The 23,235-nt window shown below is 41.3% G+C and overlaps 1 protein-coding gene across 14 annotated transcripts in view; it reads right to left on the reverse strand.

Annotated features, from left to right (window-relative positions):
- KCNS3 (potassium voltage-gated channel modifier subfamily S member 3) overlaps nt 1-23,235 on the reverse strand; it is a 190,646-nt gene that overhangs the window by 149,625 nt on the left and 17,786 nt on the right. For 6 of the 14 annotated variants that reach the window (XR_011526679.1, XR_011526676.1, XR_011526677.1 and 3 more), the window contains exon 3: nt 17,763-17,954. Coding sequence is in view for 8 of the 14 variants with exons in the window: in XM_070574369.1 (XP_070430470.1) it covers nt 3,875-5,350 (1,476 nt within the window). In the remaining 6 variants the exon portion in view is untranslated. Of the gene's footprint in view, nt 1-3,401; nt 5,410-13,614; nt 13,660-14,169; nt 14,257-17,762; nt 17,955-23,235 lie in introns of those variants that run through there. The other 8 variants (XM_008520242.2, XM_070574363.1, XM_070574364.1 and 5 more) reach the window with 3 other exon arrangements.

The following is a 23,235-nucleotide window of genomic DNA, read 5'->3' on the forward strand; positions in this document are numbered from 1 at the left end:
AAATCATCCTCTTCTGAATGTTAGAAAAAGCTTCCCCAATAATGTTAATCAACCTCTACAAAATAGAACAGGGGTCTCAGCCAGAAGTCCCAAAGCAACAGCCCTCCCATAACCCTCTAGATGGGTACAAGATCAAGTGCCCCCAAAACTCTAAGTTATATTTAATTCTGAGTTAAATATAAAGTCAACACATGGGGTTGAGCTCAGGCATGTACAAAAGCAACTGCAACAAAATATTTCCAGCAAAAAAAAAAACCAAAAAAACAGGAAGAACAAGCAAAGTCACAAAGTCTAGCTCTATGGGCATAGTTAAACCTCCACAAGAATCAGCACATCTAAAGGTGGAAGATCCTTTAGTAAAAAAGAGTGGGAGAAAAGAGAAGCCCAAAAGGCAGAGATTAGCAGTGCCTGTGGCTGGGACCTGTCCAGTGTCAATGAAGGTTTTATCCTGAAAACTGAATTGAACTCACCAAGATCTCAAAAACTAATGTCCCAGGGACACAGCTCAGGTGTCACCTCCTCCAGGAAGCCTTCCCACACTCACACTCATACACACACACTCAGGTAAGTCAGTTGACTTATCTATCTCCCATTAGCCTAAAGGCTCCCTGAGGACAAGGACCGTGTCTTATTCTTTTATTCCCAGCGCCTGCACTGAGCACACACCGCATTAAGCCTTCGGGACATGCTGGGTGGAAACACCGGCAAGCTAAAGCAATCTCCGCAGAGAAGGACTGGGAAGGAGGAAATCAGGCCTGGTGGGACGGGTCCCTGGGTGATTTGATGGCCTTCCAAAACACCATAAAGAACTGCTGCTGGAGAGGAAATGGAAGAAGAGGTCACAGGGTAAGGACAAGGAATTTGAAAGAATTAAAAGACAACATCCCCCAAAGTGGCCTGGTCCCACTTGAATGAACCCCAATGCCCAGGACTGATCAACAAAGAAACAAGCAGTGCCATGGTGATGTCGAGGTGCCCGCTGCCTGCTCGGCCCCTCAGTGCCCCACTCCACCATGAGCGTCCCCTTGCAGGGGGCGTTAAGCCATGGACTCAACCCCTTCCGCAAGAAGAAACCCGCCATCTCCTCATGTGAGGATGAACAACAGCTGACGTGCATGGATAGCAGGAAAGCTGAGAGCGGCATAAACACCAGCAGGCACTGCAGCTTTGTGTCCCTAGAGGCCTAATGATGCAGCAGGGAATCTGACTGATGATCTCGGCAGGGACTGGTGAAGGTTAGGGAGAGAGATGTCCAGCCTGCCGAGCCCAGAGGGAGGCCGCCACTGCCACCCACTCCACCCACTGCTGAGCGCCCTGGCAAGCTGCCTCTGGGAATTAACACACAAAAGATGCAGACAGAAATACAACTCCCATATGCCTTGGATCATAAACGCTCACGGGAAAAGGATCTAGGTGTGGAAGCTCCCCTTCAGTACCCATATTCCTCAGCCGAATTCTTGTAGAGCCACAGCTTTCCCACTGCGTCTGTCACTCAGGGTCAAGGAAGGACCCTAGAGCCTGCTGTGGCTTCAAGGGCATTCTAGAAGACTCTGCTCTGTAAACAAATATGCCTGCTTTGTGGGTCAGAAGAGGAAAGGTACATAAACCAGCATTTTCCCCTTTCACCTCACGTACTGGAAAAATCAAAGTCTGACAGAGTGCGTTGTTCTTTGTCTCTTCAAATTAACTGTATCCTGATGTATCCTTAAGTTCACTCCTGAACACAGAGGAGCGGGAGGCAGTGGGATGCAGGGCTCAAAGCACAGGCTCTGGAATCCAGCTCCCAGGGTTCTAAGCCCAATTCCATTACTCGCTGTGTGAACCTAAGCAAGACACTTTTCCTGTGAGCTTCAGTTTCCTCATCTTAAAATGGAGACAGTAAAAAGCTCTTGCTGCTAGGCATGTTGTAAGGAATAAATGAGATTATATAGGTAAAGCACTTACATAGTAGCTTATTATTATTGTTGTTGTTGTTGCTATTACTACCACCCTTATCGTTACTCTCACTATTACCCATACCATTAGTGTTAGTACATAAGCAGTCTTCAGTTACTTCAATACTGATTGGGAAATCTTTAATAAAACCAGATCCCAAATTCTGTTGTTATGCCTCAAAGCTATATTTATGGCAACCTCAAAAGCACTTTGGGGAAAAGAAATTGTTTTAAATGGGCAGGTGATGACACACACATGTAATAAACCTCCAGATTTAAAAGCAACTATAAACCCTGTTTAGTTACAGGCATCTCAGAAGTCATGGAAATATAAAGAGGAGTGATGTCTTGAAGAGTTACCTTGATCAGATAACCTACAGACAATATCTTTCTTTCAAGGAAATGCACAATCTACAAACACAAAAAGTTGGATAATAAATCCATGTGGCTCTTCCATTCAAAAGATCTCAGGGAAAGAATGCAACCTGACAGCAAGAGTTAGAGTTGCTGAACTTCTCCAAAATTAAGATTTCAGCTATGGGGCCAGACTGGTTGCATAGTGGTTAAGTTCACACGCTCCACTTTGGTGGCCCAGGGTTCACCTGTTCAGATCCTGGGCGCAGACCTACACACCACCCATCAGGCCATGCTGTGGTGGCCTCCCACATAGAAGAACTAGAAGGACTTACAACTAGGATATACAACTATGTACTGGGGCTCTGGGGAGAAAAAAAAAGGGGGGGAAAGACTGGCAATGTTAGCTCAGGGCCAATCTTCTTCACCAAAAAAAAGGCATACCTAAAAAAAAAGACTTTAGCTAAATTCTCTCTGCATGGGATAGAATTGCTCTGTCACTGCTCTGGGAACGAATATGGATATTTTCTTTCATTGTGAGGGGTATCTACATAAGATGCAGACATTACTGTCTCTAAGGCAATTTTAAAATATTGGCTCATTTTATAGCTGCTGGCACAGCTTTTTTCAGTGATTTAAGTTTCACTCCTCTGGCTATAATGAATCACAGCTGTCTGTTTGTACATTTTTCCTTCCTCCATTCACTGAACATACCTGCGCCTATGAGTGTGTGGGTTTACTCTGCTCTGCATAATTTTCAGGTGATGAGGTTTCATCTTAGCAGAACAAATTGTAAAATACAAAACATACCCTGAAACATATCTGTAAGGGCACATGTTTCATTCATATATGTCAATTTGAGTACATCCTAAACACGTACATGTTTGATCAGTGTACAATGGAGAGTATGGTTTAATCATGGACATGATCCTTCCACCTGCCGACCACCACCACGTCCACTGCACAAAAGAACTAGCTCATTGTTGGTATATGTCCAAAATTCAAGAACACAAGGAAAGGACTCTCTGTTCTCCAAAAAGAACACTTCCCTACCAAGCCAACTTTGACTATACTGAAATGTACTTACATGACATAAAACATACAACTAAGACATTCTCCATACTGAAGTAGGCAGTTTATTAGGCTCCTAATTTGCATGTCTAGAACGTGAACATGGGTTTACATGCGTTGTCTCACTTTGTGGCTCTTACATGCATGCAGTCTTCGGTCAGCTGGGCCTTTGACTCTACTTGTCAGTAATTTACAGCTAGCTCAATGTGAGTAAATGACAAACACGGAATGATATATTAGCCATATCAACAAATCCCACCCAATACCATTTACCGTTTTTTCCAAAATCGTATACAACTCTCTCTTATAAAAAAATAAATTTCAGAACAAGGCATTTAATTCACTTCACACAAAAAATAAAGACGATTCTATCATTTCAGAGCAATGACTGTCCAACTATGGCTGAAAGATACACCCTGAGAATTAAATGATTTTAACGAATCCATTGAGGTTTATAAAGCTGTGTTAACCTAACATCGGGAAGGGACACAAGACACAGGCACAAACATCCCTGCTCATTTTGCTGTGCAATTCTCCAAGGATGCCATGTTATAAACATCCTCGTTGTCTTCAATGCTTGAAGCGTCTGTGGAATCGGGATCGCTCACCACAATTCCCACAGAAGATAGACTGGTAATGAAGGTGTGCATCCGCTGTGCATAAATGTCCCTAATGTTGAAGTAAGGTAGCTCATGACACTTCTCTGGTGGGTCCTCGCTGCACTGGTCCACATCAATGTCCTTTTGTTTCTGGTAGTACTTGGAAAACTTGTTGAAGATGATAGTGATAGGAAGGGCCACAACCAAGATGCCACAGATGATGCAGGTGCTGGCAATAAGCTTCCCAGCCAAGGTGACTGGGTGGGTGTCTCCATAGCCCACAGTCGTCATACTGATGGTGGCCCACCACCAGCAGATGGGGATGCTGGTGAGGCTGGATGTGTGCTCATCTTTCTCCACAGAGTAGATAAGCACAGAAAAGATGGAAATGCCCACAGATAGGAAGAGAAGCAGCAGCCCAACTTCATGATAGCTGTGTCTCAGTGTGGCACCTAGAGAGCGAAGTCCTACCGAGTGCCGGGCAAGCTTGAGAATTCGGAAAATCCTCATCAGCCTGAGGATCTGGACCACTTTGCCCATGTTCTCAATGTCCTCACTCTCTTCCTCCTTGGTGTCTACAGCCAACGTGGCATAGAAGGGAATAATGGAGACAAAGTCAATTATGTTCAGAGGGTTTTTCCAGAATTTCTTTTGACATGGAGCAGCAACCAGCCGGATGACAAGCTCTCCAGTGAACCAAGCAATGCACGCAATCTCCACACCTTCCAGCACACGGTCATCCACCTCTCCATCCTCATTCTGGAACTCTGACATGCTGTGAACACACATGGCCACAATGGAGGCCAGTACCACACTCAAGGAAGAAATGGCGATGAGCTTGGCAGACAGGCAGTAGGCTGGGTTTTCCATTCGAATCCAGATCTTCTTGCGGAGCTGACCAAATCGCAGCTTGTCAAACTTCTCCAGCTCCTTTTCAAACAGAGACGACTCTTCGAAAGAGGAGTCAGTACTCACATCATTGCTTTTCTGGTCCCAGTCCTTCTCGTGGTTTTCCTCCTTGCGTTCCTGGTAGCGATTACTGCAGCAGGAATCGATGAAGAGCTCATTGATGCCCCAGTACTCAATCTCCTGGCAGAACGAGAACACGCACAGCTCCTCCATGACATGCAGCTTCCCCGTGTAATAAAAATTCAAAACATATCTGAACAAGGAGGGGTTCCGATCAAAATAGTACTCCTTATCGGCCACACTGTAGTCATCGCACAGCTCCAGAATGGCCTCTTCTGAGTGGCAGGTGAGCAGCTTCCCAAGTCTGGTGTGAGGAAACCGCAGGAGGGTGCTTTGGTCAACAGACTGCTTAAAGCCCCCCACATTCAAGTTGACAAGTTCCTCGTCTTGTCCCGGGCGATGGAAAAACTCACCAAACACCATGGTGGATACAGAGGGCAGAGAGCTGGCTGGGGAGGGAGACGAGGAAATTCACGCTGCACCTGGAAGGAGCACAAGATGGCATTAGCACTGTCCCATCGTGCCTTGCCAAGCTTATTTTTATCTGCCCTTTCCAGGATGATAGACTATATTAAAAGCAAAGCAGAAAATACAATAAAAAGGAATACAGTATTGCACATTTTGACTAAAAGAAAATCAACACAAAACAGAGGGGTTTTTTTCAAAAACTAGGGTTGATAGGGCCATTTTTTAGGAAAAAGAAAAGACTGCCATATAACTTTTATGAACACTAATTTCTATTACTCTATTTATCAAGCATCCAAAATTCACCTCCCACCTCCCAAAAAAAGCAAGGGTCACTTACACAATACAAGCATCTCCAGTCTCACCCATAAGGCTCCGGCATTTGGGAATGCTCCACTCAGACATGATAGGTTAGTTGCTGGCTGGCTCACAGCTCATCTCTCCCTGTTCCCAGGGCTCGGTCATGCACCCTCAGAAAGAGCGCTCTCCTCTGCTTTGCACCTCACCCCCAACCCACACATCTCTGGGGTATCAGCTCAGCTCTTACAAAAGATGTGGGTTTCTCCTTATGCTCCAGTGTTCCACTCCTTCAAGAGAAAGTCCTATTCCCTATGTTTGTTGTGGACAATCAGAGAATATAATTATCTCCCTGTCGTTAAGTACCATATATCTTCAAGGTATAGTTACACTTTATGGGATGGGATTTCAGGTACATCCACAATGGAAGAAACTGACTTGGAGAAACCTTTTTAAGCTAATTGCACTATCAGTTTCCTGACACATACTCTCTCCTCCCCCATCTCCTCCCTCGCATCACAGATGGTCTCTCACACACTTCCAACCTATGACACCCAAGTCTATGCTTGCCGAGCACATATAGCTTGTTCTCAGTCCTGATACTAACTAGGATGTACCAGACCCACTTCTCAGAGAGAAAATAATAAATTTTGACCATTATCCAATAGAATGATGCTTCCTTAGAGCAGATAATGTAGATAAAAGAAGGGTAGGAGACTATCAAATACTGAGTTCCTACTGGGTAATATTAGATGCTTTGTACTTATTATTTCATTTAATCCTTCCAACGCTATGATCTAGGTGTATAGGAAAATGGATACTCAGAGAGGCTGAGTCTAAGATCACAGGATAGATAAATGGTAGAGCCAGGATTTAAACCCGGCTTGGATTAACTCCAAAGCCCATGCTATATACCCTCCATTTTCTTCCTTATTACAATCCAATAATCCAATATGGGAAGCACTATAATAGAAGTGACTCAAGCATCTTTGGGATTATTGAGAAAAGAACAATGACTTCTGTCTGGAGAAGCATCATAGTAGAGGTTACCATCATCTCAAATGTTAAAGGTTCAAGCAGAGCTCAAAACAAGGGAAAAGGGCCTTCCCTACAGCAGGCACCAAAGGATGTGCAGAAGCCAGATTGTGAAGGATCTTGTATATTAGTCTAAAGGGTCTAGACTTTATCTTGTAAGCAAGATCTTAATCAGTGAGTGGACATGGTTGTAACTATGACTTAGAAAGACCACTGACAGCAGGGTCAAGACTGCTTGAGAGAAAGGCTGGGGCCAAGTAGATAGGGCTGCAATAGAGCAAGTGAGAGAAGGTGAGAGGACCTGACCTCATACAGCGGTGGTGTATAGAAGAGGAAGTGACAAATTCAAGGGCAGTTGATAAAGTGGAATTGACAGTACTTGGTGATTGATGGAAAGAAGGGACAAGGAAGCAGAAAGGCTGAAGGAGGATATGTTTCCTACTTTGCATAAGTGGGTGGATGGCGACACCATTAGAGGAGGCAGAAATGTCAGAAAGGAATTTCTTTCTCCTTATGCTTATGGAAAGCCAAGGCTGTCAGTGAGACAAGAGATTCCTCCTGTGAAAAGGACACACTAGAGGACACAGCCTTCAAGTACGGCCCTCTGCCATCCACCCCAGGAGGAACCCGATGGTCACAAAGAAGGCATGGGCATCTGCTCTCGAGACATCAACACTGAATATGCTCCCACGAAACTAGAGACCACATTATGGCTTGACACAGCATTTAATAGATTTGCTGATCTCTTCAAAAGACTTGATTTTTTTCCGCCTCTGCTTTCTATTTTTAGTTAGATATCTTCTTTGAAGGGCCTAAATCAGAGCTCATGGCTTGGTCCAAATAGTTATGGAACTTCAGAGCTCCAAAAGCAGGCTAATGCTCACGGCAAGGGTAGTAGTAAAATGTTCCAAGGAGCTACATTTAGCTAAGCTGGCATTAAGTTTTCATGGACGCTATCTTCTGGTGCCTTATTTTTAATCTCCTTGGCTAGCCTGGAAAGCCACATGATAGAAAGCCAGCATCAGTCTTCATGATACTATCTGCATAAATCAGTCTGGTAAGCAGAGGGGATGTATCTGTTTCCCAATCATTCTGCAGTCGCTTCTCTACAGAACACTGCTATCACCCATGATATCAGTCTTTTTGCTCTGTCCTCCTTGCTTTTTATTCATTCCATGCCAGTGAAAGAGCCCATTATGAGGTCCAGTCATTCCACAAAGTCTAATCACCAAGCAACACATGTCATAAAACCAGGAGTTTCTTGCTGTGGGGCTTTCAGAAGAGAGAAAAGGGAAAGCATCTCTGGATCAGATCACATCCTTCAGCTCAGAGGCAAGCTGAGATTTTCCAAGTCACGGTGGCAAGAATACAGTGCTGCCTTCCCTGTGTGTCCACGGCAGCTGACAGGGGCAGGGAAGAAGGAGCTCCTGCCTTTATACACGGTTGGAAGGTCCCCTCTGATGCAGACAGTCCCTCGTCGATTACAAACACTCCTTACATCATGTGCTCCTCACTGCTACCCTGGGATTTTGCAGACGAGGAAGCAGGATCAGAAGAGATGAGTGGGCATTATGCAGCTATTAAGGGTTAGAACAGAGGCCCAACCCAGGGCCCCTATGCCAACCCCAGAGCTCACGACTCTACAGCATGATGGTGTTCACATTCAAGGTGACATAAAGAAAAGCAGATTCAGAACATCATTATTTCCAAGATTCCTATATTCAGGTCAACATTTATTTAACAGCCATTCTTTTACTCTTATTCAGAAAATATTTACTAGATCAAAGTTATCTGTATACGTACTTATGTATATTCATAATTTATATATTTATAAATTATAAATTTACATTTGTATAAGATATATATATATATAAAGGTATATACATGTGTGTGTATAAAGTCAACCACACACATACTAAATAAAAATATGAGTCAATTTCTCTATAAGCGGGATAAACTTTCCTAATGCTGACTCAAAATATAGAAAAAATAACAAAAGAAATAAATTTTATTATATAAAAGCAAAATTTTTTGTGTGAAAAAACATGCCATAAGCAACATTAAAAAGAGAATATGGGAAAAAATATTTGCCACTTATATGAGAGACAAGAGGTTAATATACCTAACATATAAAGACCTTTGGATAAAAAGAATAAGAGCAACAATGATAAAAATGGACGATAGAAACAATAACAACAATGGGAAAACAGACAAGGGATAGGAACAGACAGTTAACAGAAAAAAATTAAATGTGCCTTAAAAAAGGAAAAAGAATGTTCTACCTTGCTCAGAATAAGATACATTCACATTAAAACTATGCTGAAGCATCATATCTAATCTATCTAACTGGAAAAAAGTCCAAAACTTGGACCACATACTCTGTGAATGAGTCTGTGAGGAAGCAGACACTCACACATTGCAGGTGGAGATGCAAAAGAAAGGAGAACCATTATGGAGGGGAATTTGCTAAGATCTAGCCAAACTGCACACACATTTACCCTTTGACCCAGCAATCTTTCTTGTAGAAATTTCTCCCAAAGAGAAACAGGCAAAGATTGAAAACACTTGGATAACTGGAAACAATCCAAATATCCATCAATAGATGATTCGGTGAATAAGTTTGGCCTATCCCTCTCTCTATATACGCAATAGAGTGATTTTTAGAATATATTATTTAAGTAGGGGGGAAAGCTAGTTAGAGAAAAATGTATGTAGCATGCTATAATTTATCTACAAAGGGAAAGTTACGACTATATATACATATATACACACATATACACATGTATACACACATATATACATACACACACAGACACACACACACATGCTTATGTAAAGAAAAAGAAACAGTGGAAGGATAAACCAAAAATGAATAAAATTCTTCCAGATATGGGAAGAGAGCAAGTGGGCATAGCAGACAGTGTTGGAAGGTGGACTGGAGAACCATGTAAATGTTTTACATAATTACAACACAAAATTAAATAAAAATGAAAAATAGAATCCCTAAAAATTTAACCTTACTGTGTAGCAAGTTGGTCATTAACCTCAGAGAGCTGAATTATTTAGAGGTTTTTTTAAAACATCATAATCTGACTGTACATCCCTAGTGCTATACACCCCAGGACAAATAAACTGTAAAATCTTAAAATGTTTTTAGTATTCATATTTGTATAATTCTTCTGAAACTTTTATATACACACACACAAAGGGTAAAGCAAATAAATGATTATGTTAATGCCATTAGGAACCCTCAAGATTTGGGTGCAAAATAAAAGAAACACAAATATAAAAATCAAAGAAATTAAGTAAATCCAACAATCCTAAATTTGAATTGGAAATATCAGTATAACTCATGATCTATTTTTTATTAAAAGAAAATCTTATTTCCATTGAACAGGCCTAGAGCAAAATGACTAACTCTAGCAGATGCTGTAAAGCATCACCCCATCTCCCCTTAGGAACTGAGGCTCTCACACCTGCTGGGAGTGTTAATAGCTAGAGGCTCTCAGCTAAGTCCTGCTTTGGGAATCACTCTTAGCCAAGGAGAGTGGCCTTGCCCAAGGTCACACACCCTCCTCAGGCCAGCTCACATCCAATAACTTATCTATGAGGGGCTATAAAGACCCAGCATCCTTTTCTCAAGGTAGGCAACCCAGCTCCAGAGCTCTCCATAGGATCAGCCGAGGTTTCTGTTGCAACTTTATCTCAGTTCAACTCCTTCCTCTGTGCAATCCTCCTTCCTTCATTTCCCACAGATGCTGATCCCAAGCGCACCTCCCAGCAGACTTCCTGCACATAAATCTCTGTCTCAGTCTATTTCCTGAAGAACCCAACTGAAGACACCAATTCAGGAGCATTGAACATCTTGAGTTCATGCAAATGAAGCATCAAAATACAATTTCTCACTAAAAGAACAAGAGCTCCTTGAAGACATAGCTAATCCAAGGTCTGGGGCAGTAACTGGACAAGATAAACCTGGAATATCTTGTTATACCAGAAGGCAAGGAAGCTATCAACAAGGACAGGGCAAGAGCCAAAAGGAGATTCCTACTGGTCAAAGAAGGGAAATTTGTGCATCAAAAACAAAAAAAATATCCAATGGACTGAAACACATCAAGCATGCTAAAATTCCTGAGTTAGTGATATTTTTAAAAATGAAAGAAATACATTGATCATGTTTGGAAGGTGCTTGAGTACCAACCCATTATTCTGTAATGCAAGAAATAAAGAGAAAAATCAAACATTTATCCTGCCTTCCTGCATGAATTGCACCTTAGAAGAAACATATAGTAGGCAATGAGGAAAATTTTTCCTTATAAAAATATTCCAATAATTCAAAAACAATAGTAACAGAAACAAGTAAAATGGTACTCCTGAAAATATTTATCTAGATTTAAAAATATAAACAGGTTGAAAGTAAAAGGATGCAAACAGTACCTGAAAGAGAACAGAAGTGGTTATACAACTATCTACAAAACAAAATTTAAGATAAAAACTGTTACTAGAGACAAATAGCATTTTATAATAATAAAAGGGTCAATTCATCAAGAAAGCATAAGAATTATAAATACAGATGTACCTAGCAACAAAGCCCAAAAATACTATTTGCAGATGACGTGGTCATGTATCTAGAAAATCCTATGGGATACACACACCAAAAATAGTTATTAGAACAAATAAATAAATTCAGCAATGTTGCAGAATACAAAATCAATATCCAAAGATCAATTGTATTTCTATACATGAGCAATGAGAAAACACAAATATGAAATTAAGAAAATTCCATTTACAAAATCATCAAAAAGATATTATGTAGGAATAAATTTAACAAAAATGGTGCAAACTTGTACAATGAAACCTACAAATACTATTGAAAGAAATTTTAGACATAAATAAATAGAAAGACATCCCAAATTCATGGATTAAAAGATTTACTATTGTTAAAACAGCAATAATCCCTCAAACTAATCTATAGGTTCAACACAACTCTTATCAAAATATTTTGCTGCCTTTTTTTCAGAAATTGACCAGCTAATTCTAAAATTCATATGCAAATGTAAGAGACCCAGAATGGACAAACAATCTTGAAAAAGAACAAAGTTGGAAGACTCATATTTCATGGTTTCAAAACTTGCCACAAAGCTACAGTAACCAAGACAAGGTGGTACTGACATAGGATACACAGGTTGATCAAGGGAATAGAACTGAGAATCCAAAAATAAGCCCTATCTATGGCCAACTGATTTTCTACAAGAGTGTCAAGCAATCCAATGGGGGAAAAATAGTCTTTTCAATACATGATATTAGGACAACTGGATAGCCACATGCAAAAGAATGAAACGGATGCCTACCTCACACCATATGCAAAAATTAACTTAAAGTGGATGAAAGACCTAAGGATAGGTACTAAAACTATAAAATTCTTACAAGAAAATACAGGCATAAAGTTTTGTGACCTTGGATTAGGCAACGACTTCTTAGATAAGACACCAAAATGACAATAAAATAAAAGATAAATTAAATAGATCGACTTCATCAAAATTAAAAATTTTGTGCTTCAAAGGACTTTATCAAGTCAGAGGACAAGTATTAAAAAAGTGAAAAGACAATCCACAAAATGGCAGAAAGTGTTTGCAAATCATATATCTGATACGGGTTTACTATCCAGCATAGATAAGGAACCCTTAAACTCAACAATAAAAAGACAAAGAATCTACTTAAAAATGAGCAAAGGATTTTAGTAGACATTTCTCTGAAGATATACAAATGCCCAAAAAGTGCATGAAAAGATGTTCAACATCATTAGTCATTAGGGAAATGCAAATCAAAATCACAATGAGATATCACTTCACACCGCTAGGATGGCTATAACCAAAAAGTAATAATAATACAAGTGTTGTATTATAATACAAGTGTTAGTGAGGATGTGGAGAAATTGGAACCTTCATGCATTGCTGATGGTAATTTAAAATGGTGCTGACATTTTGGAAAACAATTTAGGCCCATTTTTCAAAAAGTTAAATACAGAGTTACGATAGGATCCAGCAATTCCACTCCTAGGTATATTCCCCAAAGAACTGAAAACATATGTTCAATCAAAAATATTTACATTAACGTTCATAGTAGCATTATTCATAATAGACAAAAAGGGGAAACAACCCAAATGTCCATCAATTGATGAATAGTTAAACAAAATGATATATCCATGCAATAGAATACTAATTGGCCATAAAAAGGAACAAAATACTGATTCATGCTACAACATGGATGAACTTTGAAAACCTTGTGCTAATGAAAGAAGGCAGACCAAAAAAGGCCACATATTGTATGATTCCATTTATATGAAATATCCAGAATAAGTAAACCATAGAGACAGAAAGTAGATTAGAAGTTGCTAGGGGTTGGGAGGAAAGGAGAATGGAATGCGACTGCTAATGGTTATGTGTTTCTTTTATGGGTGATAAAAATGTCTGGAATTAGATGGTTGCACAACCTTACGAATATACTAAGAGCCACTGAATTATACATTTTAAAAAGGAAAATTTTATTTTAAGTGAAATATATCACAATAAAACTATTATTTAAAAAGGTATTCCAACTAATGAAGGAATGATAGAATTAAAATCTCACTATTTTGCAACTCATAGTGAAATAACAGATCCAGCAATGATTACAAATGGCTGCTAAAATGCAGATAAAAAACTGATGGGGAACTTCATAAGAGGTAGATCAGAGTAACAACACCTGAGAGCAATGATCAAGCTTAGCATAACAAAAAAGAGACAATTGGATATAACGTGCCTCCTGATAGAAATATATATACGCAATTTTATAGTATTACAACCCCCCCAAAAAATCAGGGCAAAATTTTATGGAGACTCTAGACTTACCAGTATAAATCAAATAGAGATTTCAGAGGGGCATGTTCAATGACACTGTAGGGACACAATCAACAAAATTCACACTGTGGAAACTCGTACAGGACAAATGACCCAGATCAAACAAGGGACATATCAAATAGATCCAATATGTGGGCTTTGTACAGATCCTAACTTGCCAAATGCTTAAAAAATATATGAAAATCAGGGACAATTGCACACCAACTAAACACTTGATAATATAAAAGAATTATGGTTAATTTTTCAATGTGCTAAAGGTATTGTAATTATGCTCTTAAAAAGAATCTTATCTTTTGTAATATATATTCTAAAATTTTATGCATAAAATTGTACCACATTTGAGATTCATTTCAAAATAATCCACCGAGGACACCGGAGGATGTGGGGGAGGAGGTTTGACATTGATCATATAAGACATTGCTCGGGCCATAAATTGATAATTGTTGCAGCTGAATGATGAGTACAGAGGACTTAAATGTATTATTCTATTTTTATATATGTTAAAGTTCTCTATCGAAAATGTTTTAAGAAAAATTTACTAAGCACCTTTTTTGGCTGTTCATTGTAGTAAGTGCTTTCATATACACTCTTGTCCATTCTTTAATTCCCAGCAGCTCAGTCAGTACCTGGACACTAGTAGACAATGAGTAATGTCACTGAATGAATGAATCACTTCCTTTAACTCTCCAATAATCCTAAGTGGTAGATCTTATGTCCCCATGTTGCCAATAGAAAAACATGAGGCTCAGCGTTTGGCCAACATTATTCAGCTTTGATGGGGCAGACTGCTCCCACTATACCTCACATATGAGTATTTAAATTTTTTTTTTTAAGTGGGAGGGAAGAGGGACTGGCTGATCTTCGAATTGACATGTTTTATCAGTCATGCTTGTTAAAGAATGCCATACTCTTTAGTAGGGGTTTGGTACTAGCACGCTGAGAGCTCATGGGGTCTCCAATCAGACACACATGTGGGTACAAAAGGCATTTGGCCACACGGTAGAAAAATCAATTGTTATTTTCATTCTCTTCCTCAAAAAGAGCTTAGGCTCACTGTATCAATCTCTCTACCTACTATCAACCCAAATCACTCGTGGTGAGAACACTATATACTGTATTTGGCCACCTTGAGCTTCTTGATGTTTGTAAGATTGAAAAGAAAGAAAAAGATGTCAAAAGTCCAAGATATTCACTGGCAGCTTACATGAAAAACCACATTGAACCACTTCTCTCCAAGTGGCACCTGTGAAGCCATTTCAAAGCTATTAACCTCTTACTCACCTCTTCCTAGTCCACTTCCCTCTCTCTGCTTTATGCTCTCAGACTCACTTAGAAAATACTTTGAAAACTGTGTCTTTTCAAGGCTGGCACGTATACATGCACTGTGCATGAGTGGCTTGCTTTGCTCAGAAGTATAACAAATAGAAGTCAGTATTTTATTGGGCAGAGCCACTTTTTAAAATCAATTCCACAAAAGTAAACAAAAACCTAGATTCTTTTTTCCTTCCCATTTGCCCACAATCTACATTGGTCCTTTCATCAAAGAAAAAAATATGGCATTTTTTAGCACTAATATTGCCATCTTTTTGGAGCATTCTTCTAAGAGCTATACTTCATTCTACTAAATTTAAAAGAAAAAATCATTTATGCATTTAAAATGGGTAGATGATGCTAAATTCTATTTCTGGCCATTCCATGTAAGAATATTCCAAATAGAACCAAACAAACGTAAACAGAATTGAAAATCTAAACTCAATCCACACCCACGGATTGAGCACCCTCCCACCAGGCACCTTCCTCGGTGATCATCTTCTCTTACAGCAAGCTCCCTGTGAACTGGTGTGAGCAACGAGTAAAAAGAAAATCGGAAATCAATGAAGGCCAGAGAAGAGCAGAGAGTATGACGACATGTCAATGGCATTGAATTATCCATTATGTGGATTTGAAAATGGAGATTCTGGTTGTCGTCGGTCCAGCCCTTTGTGAATCAGAGTGTTTTTTGCAGCAGCTAAAATAGTGCAATTCTGAGAAACAAGCAGCTGTTTATGAGACATCTAGAAGGACATGTGCAGAGCCAGAGTGCAGAACACATGGAACTTCAAAAAGCCTTCTGAATCTGAGTCTTTGTTTCCAGGGATCAGAATTCCCTGGGCATCCTGAGGCTCCTCCATGGAGCCATTCCCTCCAGTAGCCTTCCCAATGGTTCAGCCCAGCCAGTGAGGAAGCCAGGGCATAACATGTGAGTCCCATTGGGCAAGTAGACAGCAAGGAAACTCCCCACTAGGTCTGCTCCAGGTCTGAAATGTTCTGACAGCACAGGGCACAGCTGACCATACATCAATGGCCCAGGTCCAAGTAGTCATTGGGGTCCCAGGTTGCCCTACTTCAGAACATTCATAACCTGAACCCAACTTTTAAATGTTGAGCTGAACGAAACAAACCCACCAGGTTCCTTTATCCATGCTGAGTTTTCAGAACCAACTAAAGAAAAGAGAAAATCAAGGACTCCAAAAACTTGTCTTTAAGCTGCCACTTGCCAGCTACACGACCTTGTGTGGATAGATTCTTGATCTATAAAAGATGATAAACGCACCTTGATGGTAAATTAATAAATGCAAAAATATTTTGAAAACACAAAGCACAGGATACATGTAAAACCTTATTCCAAAATAGGAGATTAAGCTAACCGTACCTTTTCCCCACTACCCCCTACCCCAACTCCTTTCACTCTCTTGCTCCCTCCATGTGAGACAGTCACATTAGAGTGGTCTTCACTCCCTCCAGACCTCTATTTACTGTGGCTGCTCCCCTCTGGAAACTCCAGCCCTCCCTGTAATTCACACAGCTCATCTCCAAGCAGAGGGCTGCTCAAAGGACTGAGTGATTAAGTGAGCCAAATACGTAGCAATCTGTCCTATTTGCAAAAAGCAAAGAATCACAGACAAAAGATTATCAACCAGAAATAGGAAAAATGTGGACTTTGCCACAAGAGTGGAGCCTTAACTGCAGTAGGTACCCACCAAGTCTCCAACTGAGTCATGTTACATAGAGGAGCCCACATAAATGGCTGGAACAGTGAAGACCTGCCATCCAGGGGCAGGAGTTTTGGAGAATTTGAATGAGCCTAGGCCAAATGAATAGTTCTCCCCCCAACTGCCCCACTCTACTCACCTTCCCCCACTGCTCTTCAGGTGCGCTTTTATTTTGGCACCCACACAAGATATTGTAATTTCTTTACAGTTCTCCTTACCCCCCACAAGTCTGACCATTGCTATCACTAGACTCTAAGCTCTTCCATGGAAGGGATCACGTATTGTCATCTCCATAGCACAGCCCCTTCTGCTAATTGCTGCCCATAGTCTAGTGAAAGATACTCACTTCTATCTGGAAGAATTAACAAAAGCTATCACTATTTTTGTCGAAGAGCTAGCAAAATGATCTAGACCAGGCAAGGCAAAATGAAATGCCTCCAGTGGCCAAGCAGGTAAGCTGAACAAATGAAGCGGGCTGGTTGGGGACTGTGGTGAACTATCCAGAGGCAGAGGCTACTCAGCGCCAGAGTGCTTCGTAAGAACAGAGGGCCAGTAAAGGTGTATCTTATAGTGCTCCAGAGAACCTGGAAATCCTGATTTTTATGTGGCATAGCTCAACTTTAATTAGAATTGATCCAACATGTTTTCAACATTATGTGGCTCAAACAAAAGTGTGTCTCTGTGCCAGGTGATCTTGCTAAGCCTCCAATCTGGGACCGGAGCCAGACTCTCACCAACCCCAGCTCCACAGTTCCCATTTTAAGCCAGACTGACTCAAATGGACACAAATGAAATCTTGTCACAATAACAGTAGTGTTACTCTTTCAAGACTGAACTCTAAATGTCAAAAGGGAATAGGAGCAATGTAGAATATGGAATCTTCCATAGTTGGCCTGCTGAATCCACCAGTACAACCCAACCTAATCCTTCCAAGCTGGCACTGTCCCTTCTCCTTTAGTCATCTACCCCAACTGCTCAGTGGATTTTACAGTAAGAATAGTCTTCCTGGTGTCTGACCTTCATTTTGTCACTACACTGTAAGGTTCACTCTCCCCTTCCTTTGATAAACAATGGTGCAAGAGAAAAATCCAGAGAGGCAGCTCTTACCCTTGTGGTGTTGATGTCACACACTCTGCCCTCATCCTGCCCAGTAGAATATCCATCGTCATCCAATAAGTTCTGCTCTTCTTCCTTCACTGGAATGTGTGGTGCACATAGGCATTTAGCGGCCAAAAAGAAGATAAGAATCCTGTTTTCTGGTTGTCCTGGCCAAATCAATGGCTGGGAAATCACTCTCACCTGCAGAAGAAACCACCAGTCAGGCTGTAGTTCCAAGGAAGAAACACATCCAAGACATTCTATCTCAGACTCGGTGCTCTGGGCCCTTGCCTGATTAGACCCATATCTTAGAGCCCCATCTAACTCTCAGGGAGGGGGCGGTCTTTTCCTCCCACGCAACCATCACTCCCACTGGACATGTGGATAGAAAGACATTACGAAGCCCCAGGACCTGATTCATAACAGCAGCTGGCTTAAGGGCTCTCAGACCTTGACCACAGTGGACACTTGGGACATCCCCACTGACCCTGAGGCCAACAAAACATCCAAAGATAAAACAAGGCACAAGCATTAGGCCGCAGTCACTCGCCTCCCACACAGCTTCTTACAGGAGTGTTATTCTCCTAGCTAATTCATCAAGGATATATTTATAAACTTCCAAATGAGTACCTTTTAATCCATTCCAGATACCAAGTTCTGAGTGTGACTGCCCTAATAGAATTAACACTGCTGCTCTAATTTGAAATCAATAGGTTTTAAAGGCTGGCCAAATTCAATTTTGCTTTATTAGTCCATTGCTGTATTTCACAGATCAGAAATGATACCCATGCTACATCAGAGCCCTCCGGTTAAGGCACGTGCGTGTGTGTGCATGAGTGTGTGTGCCTGTGTGTGTGTGGTGTGTATGAGGGGAGAGTTAAGTTTGTATCAAAACAAAAGGACAAATTGCAATTGCTCTCTCTGAATAAGTTAAAGAAAGAAAAAAAAAAATTCCAAATCCCAATGAGGTAAACCTTGCCTCATGTTGATGCATTCCCATAGATTTATACTGGTATCTAAGCATCCAGCCATTGATTTTCATGTTTTGCAATCAACGCTAGGTCCAAAAGAGAGGTTGAAGGGGGAGAAGAAAAGACTGATTCTGAGCTTCAGAAAGGAAGTGAAAGACGTGCCTCCGGCTCTGTCAGTCATTAAACAAACATTCATTCTAGTCTGAGATCTGCTTGGAATCCTAGGCACTGAGACTACAAACAAGACACAGTGCCTGCCCCTGCCTCCCCTCCAGGAGCTCACAGGCCCAAACCAAACAATAACAAGTCATGCTGTCCTACCAACATCAAGGGGGCAACGGAGGGGGAGCAAAGCAGGAACAGAGGTTCCAACAAGGCCAGAGCAATCCTTCAGTGAATTTCCACCTCTAATGGAGATGATAGAAAGGAAAGATCCAGAAAAAAATGTAGCTCTACCAAAAATGAACTTCTGAGACAGGACTCTTGGCAGAAGAGGTAGAGAAATCTCAACAGGGGTAAAGAAAATCAATTCAGGAGCTAAAGTCCTCCCTTTCCTCCTCCTCCTCCTCCTCCTTCTCCTCTTCCTCCTTTTTCTCTTCCACAGCCTCCCAGCAGCACACTATTAGGTCAGCCTCAAATATCTGCGTTCCACTGCAACGCAAAAATGCTGCTGTGTCTTTTTTAAAGGATATAGCACACGTGTATAGTCCTCTTTTCCCTATCAGGCACCATTCCAAATGTAGCACATTTTAAGGGAAGGTAAGATTAATCTGATTGGGACATAGTTAACTGCAAATAGCTTTGATATGACTATATCAATTACTGAAGAAAAAATTAACAAAGTACTTAGGCTAATCAGCACTTCCAAGAAACCCCAAGCACTATGGGCACCGGCTCATCACAGAAGGACAGGGCTGGCCCAGTGACAGACCATGAGGTTCGCCAAGTATATCTTTTTTTACAGAAACTGGTGCCCAGTAGCCCTTCCATCAATGTCTGATGAATGATAACATCCCAGGCAGGTCCTTTCTCTCTCCTTCCCCCCAAAATTCAGAATTCTTGTGCCTTGCTCCATTTTCCATCACCATGACTCCTGTCCAAAATAACCGGATGTTTGGAAGACATACATCAGTCAATACCTCTCAGTGTGATGCTATGCCAATTCACACCCATCTCAGGGCATTCACATTCTAAGTGTGACCTCTCCACACAAAATGATAAAAAATGATAACTAGCATTTTCTGAGTCCCTACAACATGCCAAGAACCTTCTCAGGAGTTTCATACACATTTCCCCTATCCTCAACCCCTCTATGTGGTCATTCCCATCTTATGGGTGGGACAGTGAGGCTCAGAGGAGCTATTTGCCCAAAGTCCCAGACCCAGTGAGTGCCAGAGCCCAGATTCAAAGTCAGGTAGGTCTGTCTGATTTCAATTAGTGTAGAAAATCAAGATCTACTTTTACTAGTTGGGGGAGGTTAGGGAAGGATTAGGAGAGGTGGAAAGAACGTGGCCCAAATTAGCAGGCTATGGGGAAGAAAAATGTGTACATCCAACACATTCTCCCATTCCTGCTTAACAAAACCACTAAATGTTTCCATTTCTCTATGTTCCTAAGATCCCTATCAATGTTTAACTAAGAAGAGAGTATTGCTTGTGATTCTGCGCTTAAGTAGGTTTCTGACTTTGCTGAGTGATTCAGCAGGATCCTGGCAAAACCTGACAAGCTCACTCAAGTATTGCTGGCCTCTGCAGAACTCCTCTCTTCACAACGAAAAGGGAGACCCTCTGCAGCATCCTTGGACTTCCCTCCAGGCAGGCTCTATTTCCTTGCGGGTTGACTACAACATTCAAACATATACAAAATGACGGCCTCCATTACTGAGAGGGAAAAGGTGAAGATTTAAGTGGCATATTGGACTCTTCCATCATCCAGAGAGCGGGTATCCAATCTTGGAATAGAACGAGGAAAATTAAATGGACAAGCACACAGTACACAGGAGTGATCATGACTGCCTATGCCCTTCTCCCGGGACTCAGAATCACAGGAATAAGGTTGCCCTCCAAAAATTACACCACAAAATCAGTGCCTGAGAGATCAAAGCAGACACTCCAAGTGACATTGCAACATAAGTCTGTGTCCCCTGTACTTGCAAAGAATCCTGAGTGTACTTGTCACTGCCCTGCTCACATTTTTCTGAAATGTTGTGACCTCAGTGCCACCCACTAGACTGAGAAGCCTCCAATTAGGGACAGTGTCCTAACATCAATCTTCATATTAATTATCCCCGTTACACAATGGTGCTTGACACATTTTTATTGAACCAATTCCTCTCCCCTAAGCCAATAAGACTAAAGAGTGCATTAATTAAAAGAGTCAATATGGATAATGGAAGGCAGTTGATCAGCAATGGAAGCAGAGGAGGAAAGTGTAAAAGATCAAAGTTAGTTGCCAAGACCCATCCCAGTTCTTTCTAAAGGAGAAGAGTTTATCCTGAAGACGCAGCATCTCCAACCCGATGTGATGCACCTTGAGTGGAGTTTTAAGTGTCCAGACCTCAGAGGTTCAGGTATCATTAGGCAGCCAAAAATCTCCTCTTGTTCTGCTTCCAAGCTCCCCAAGGCACTTCCTGGCAACTTGAGCTCCCAAGCACCTGGCCAACAGGGAACCAATGAGCTCTGCGACCAGCACAAGCATCACTCTGTCCTCTAGTTCTAGGTACTGGTGAAACTTAATAAGGCAGGAAGAGGTAAGTTACTCAATTTCCTGTGAGTCTCCATGCGAGTCAACCTCCCAGAGTCTGATTAGCTCTGGGACACCTGAAAGTTAGGATCTGAAGTTGCAAGGCTGAGAAAGAGCCTGACCCTAAACTGTGATAAGGGTAGCAGGTGAACTGCACCTTTGAGCACGCTCCTGGCAGCCAGCCAGTTTCCCTGGAGACATCCTGACCCTCCTACCTTCTACACAGCAGGATTTCTCAGCCTCGGCAGCATTGACATTTTAAGGCCAGATCATTCCTTTTGTGGAGGCCGTCCTGTGTACCGTAGGACGTTTAGCAGCATCCCTGGCCTCTACCCACTAGATGCCAGCAGCACACCTCCTTCTGGCCCCCAGGGTTGGTAACACCAAAACATCTCCAGATATTGCCAAATGTCTCCTGGAGAGCAAAACACTCCCCAGTTGTGAACCACTGCTCTACAAGGAGAAAAGAAAGACCTCAAACATCTGTTTGGGAGCTGTAAGTTCAGAAAGCTCAGAATGACAGATTGTACTAATACTTCATCCGCTGACAGGGGCTGGGGATATTCTCCCGAATACTTGTTCTTCTAGAATTCATTTCCAGTGAATTCCGGTGGCATTTCCAGTGTCAGACAAGCAAAACTTTGCAAATGAGGAAAGATAAAAGCAAAGTTAACCTTTTGTTGAAATTCAAAGCATGTTTCATGCAATTTGAGTCCAGAGTAAAGGTTAGTGATTTTCTCTGAGTGTCTGTCTTACACTTGACAACACTGTTGGTGCTGGAATGACACACAGTGCACGTGCACTAATACAGTTTCAAAGACATGGCTTACTACAGCTTTCTACAGGCACTGCTATTCCTCCTGACCAGACCCACTCCTGACCAAAGCTCCAATCTTGTGGAAACTCATGGATACCCCAGGAAAAACGCAATTACGTGTCAGTTTTGTAGTCTTGCCACTATTCATCAATCACAGACCAGTTTTCAATAAAATCTGAGAGTAATGAAACAATAAGAAAAGTAACAAAAGGTGAAATTCGACCCTACCTCTATCTTACTTAACTAAAGAGAATTGTGGTCCAAGGTTTTGCTTAAATAAAATGAAACTATCACAATCAGACTACCATAATTGGATTTGTGTGCCAGAAGTGTTATACTTATATTTAAATTCTATAATCCAAAGCAATCAGAATAATACAACTCCTTCCAGTGGATTCAGACCCTAGATTACTAAGAATATCTCCAAACTACTTACTTTTTCCAAATTATCAAATTTCAAGAAGTATCTTAAGTTAATATGAGAAATCCTTGAATTAACAATGATTTTTTTTCTCTGTTTTTCTCTATCTCAAGAAGATAATAAAAACTTCTCAGGATCTAATATATTTGGGGATTAAAAATAAATTTATAGAAGTTCTGGTCTTCAGAGAAAAAACCAGTAAGTGCTTTCCAAAGCAAAGACTCCAAATCATATTTGAAAGGTTAATATAAATTACATTTCTCTTGGCCATCCAGAGTGAATAAATGCAATGCCATCTCCAGAAATCCCTAAGGGTAAGTAAACCCCACTCCCCTCTCCTTGGGATCTGTGTTCCTAGACAACCTCCCCGGGGAGCAGAGGGAGGCAGCGGACTGCTGCTGAGTACCTCCAAAGACAATCTACAAAAGGAAAGCCAGGAAAAGCCCCATGGAAGGATGTGCATCTCATAAGAGCACAGGACTGCACAGCCACTGACCCCAACATAGTCATCCCCACGTGTTGACAGGGCTC

The sequence above is a fragment of the Equus przewalskii genome, chromosome 14 (genome assembly GCF_037783145.1).
Source record: "Equus przewalskii isolate Varuska chromosome 14, EquPr2, whole genome shotgun sequence".
In the NCBI taxonomy this organism is placed as follows: Eukaryota; Metazoa; Chordata; class Mammalia; order Perissodactyla; family Equidae; genus Equus; species Equus przewalskii.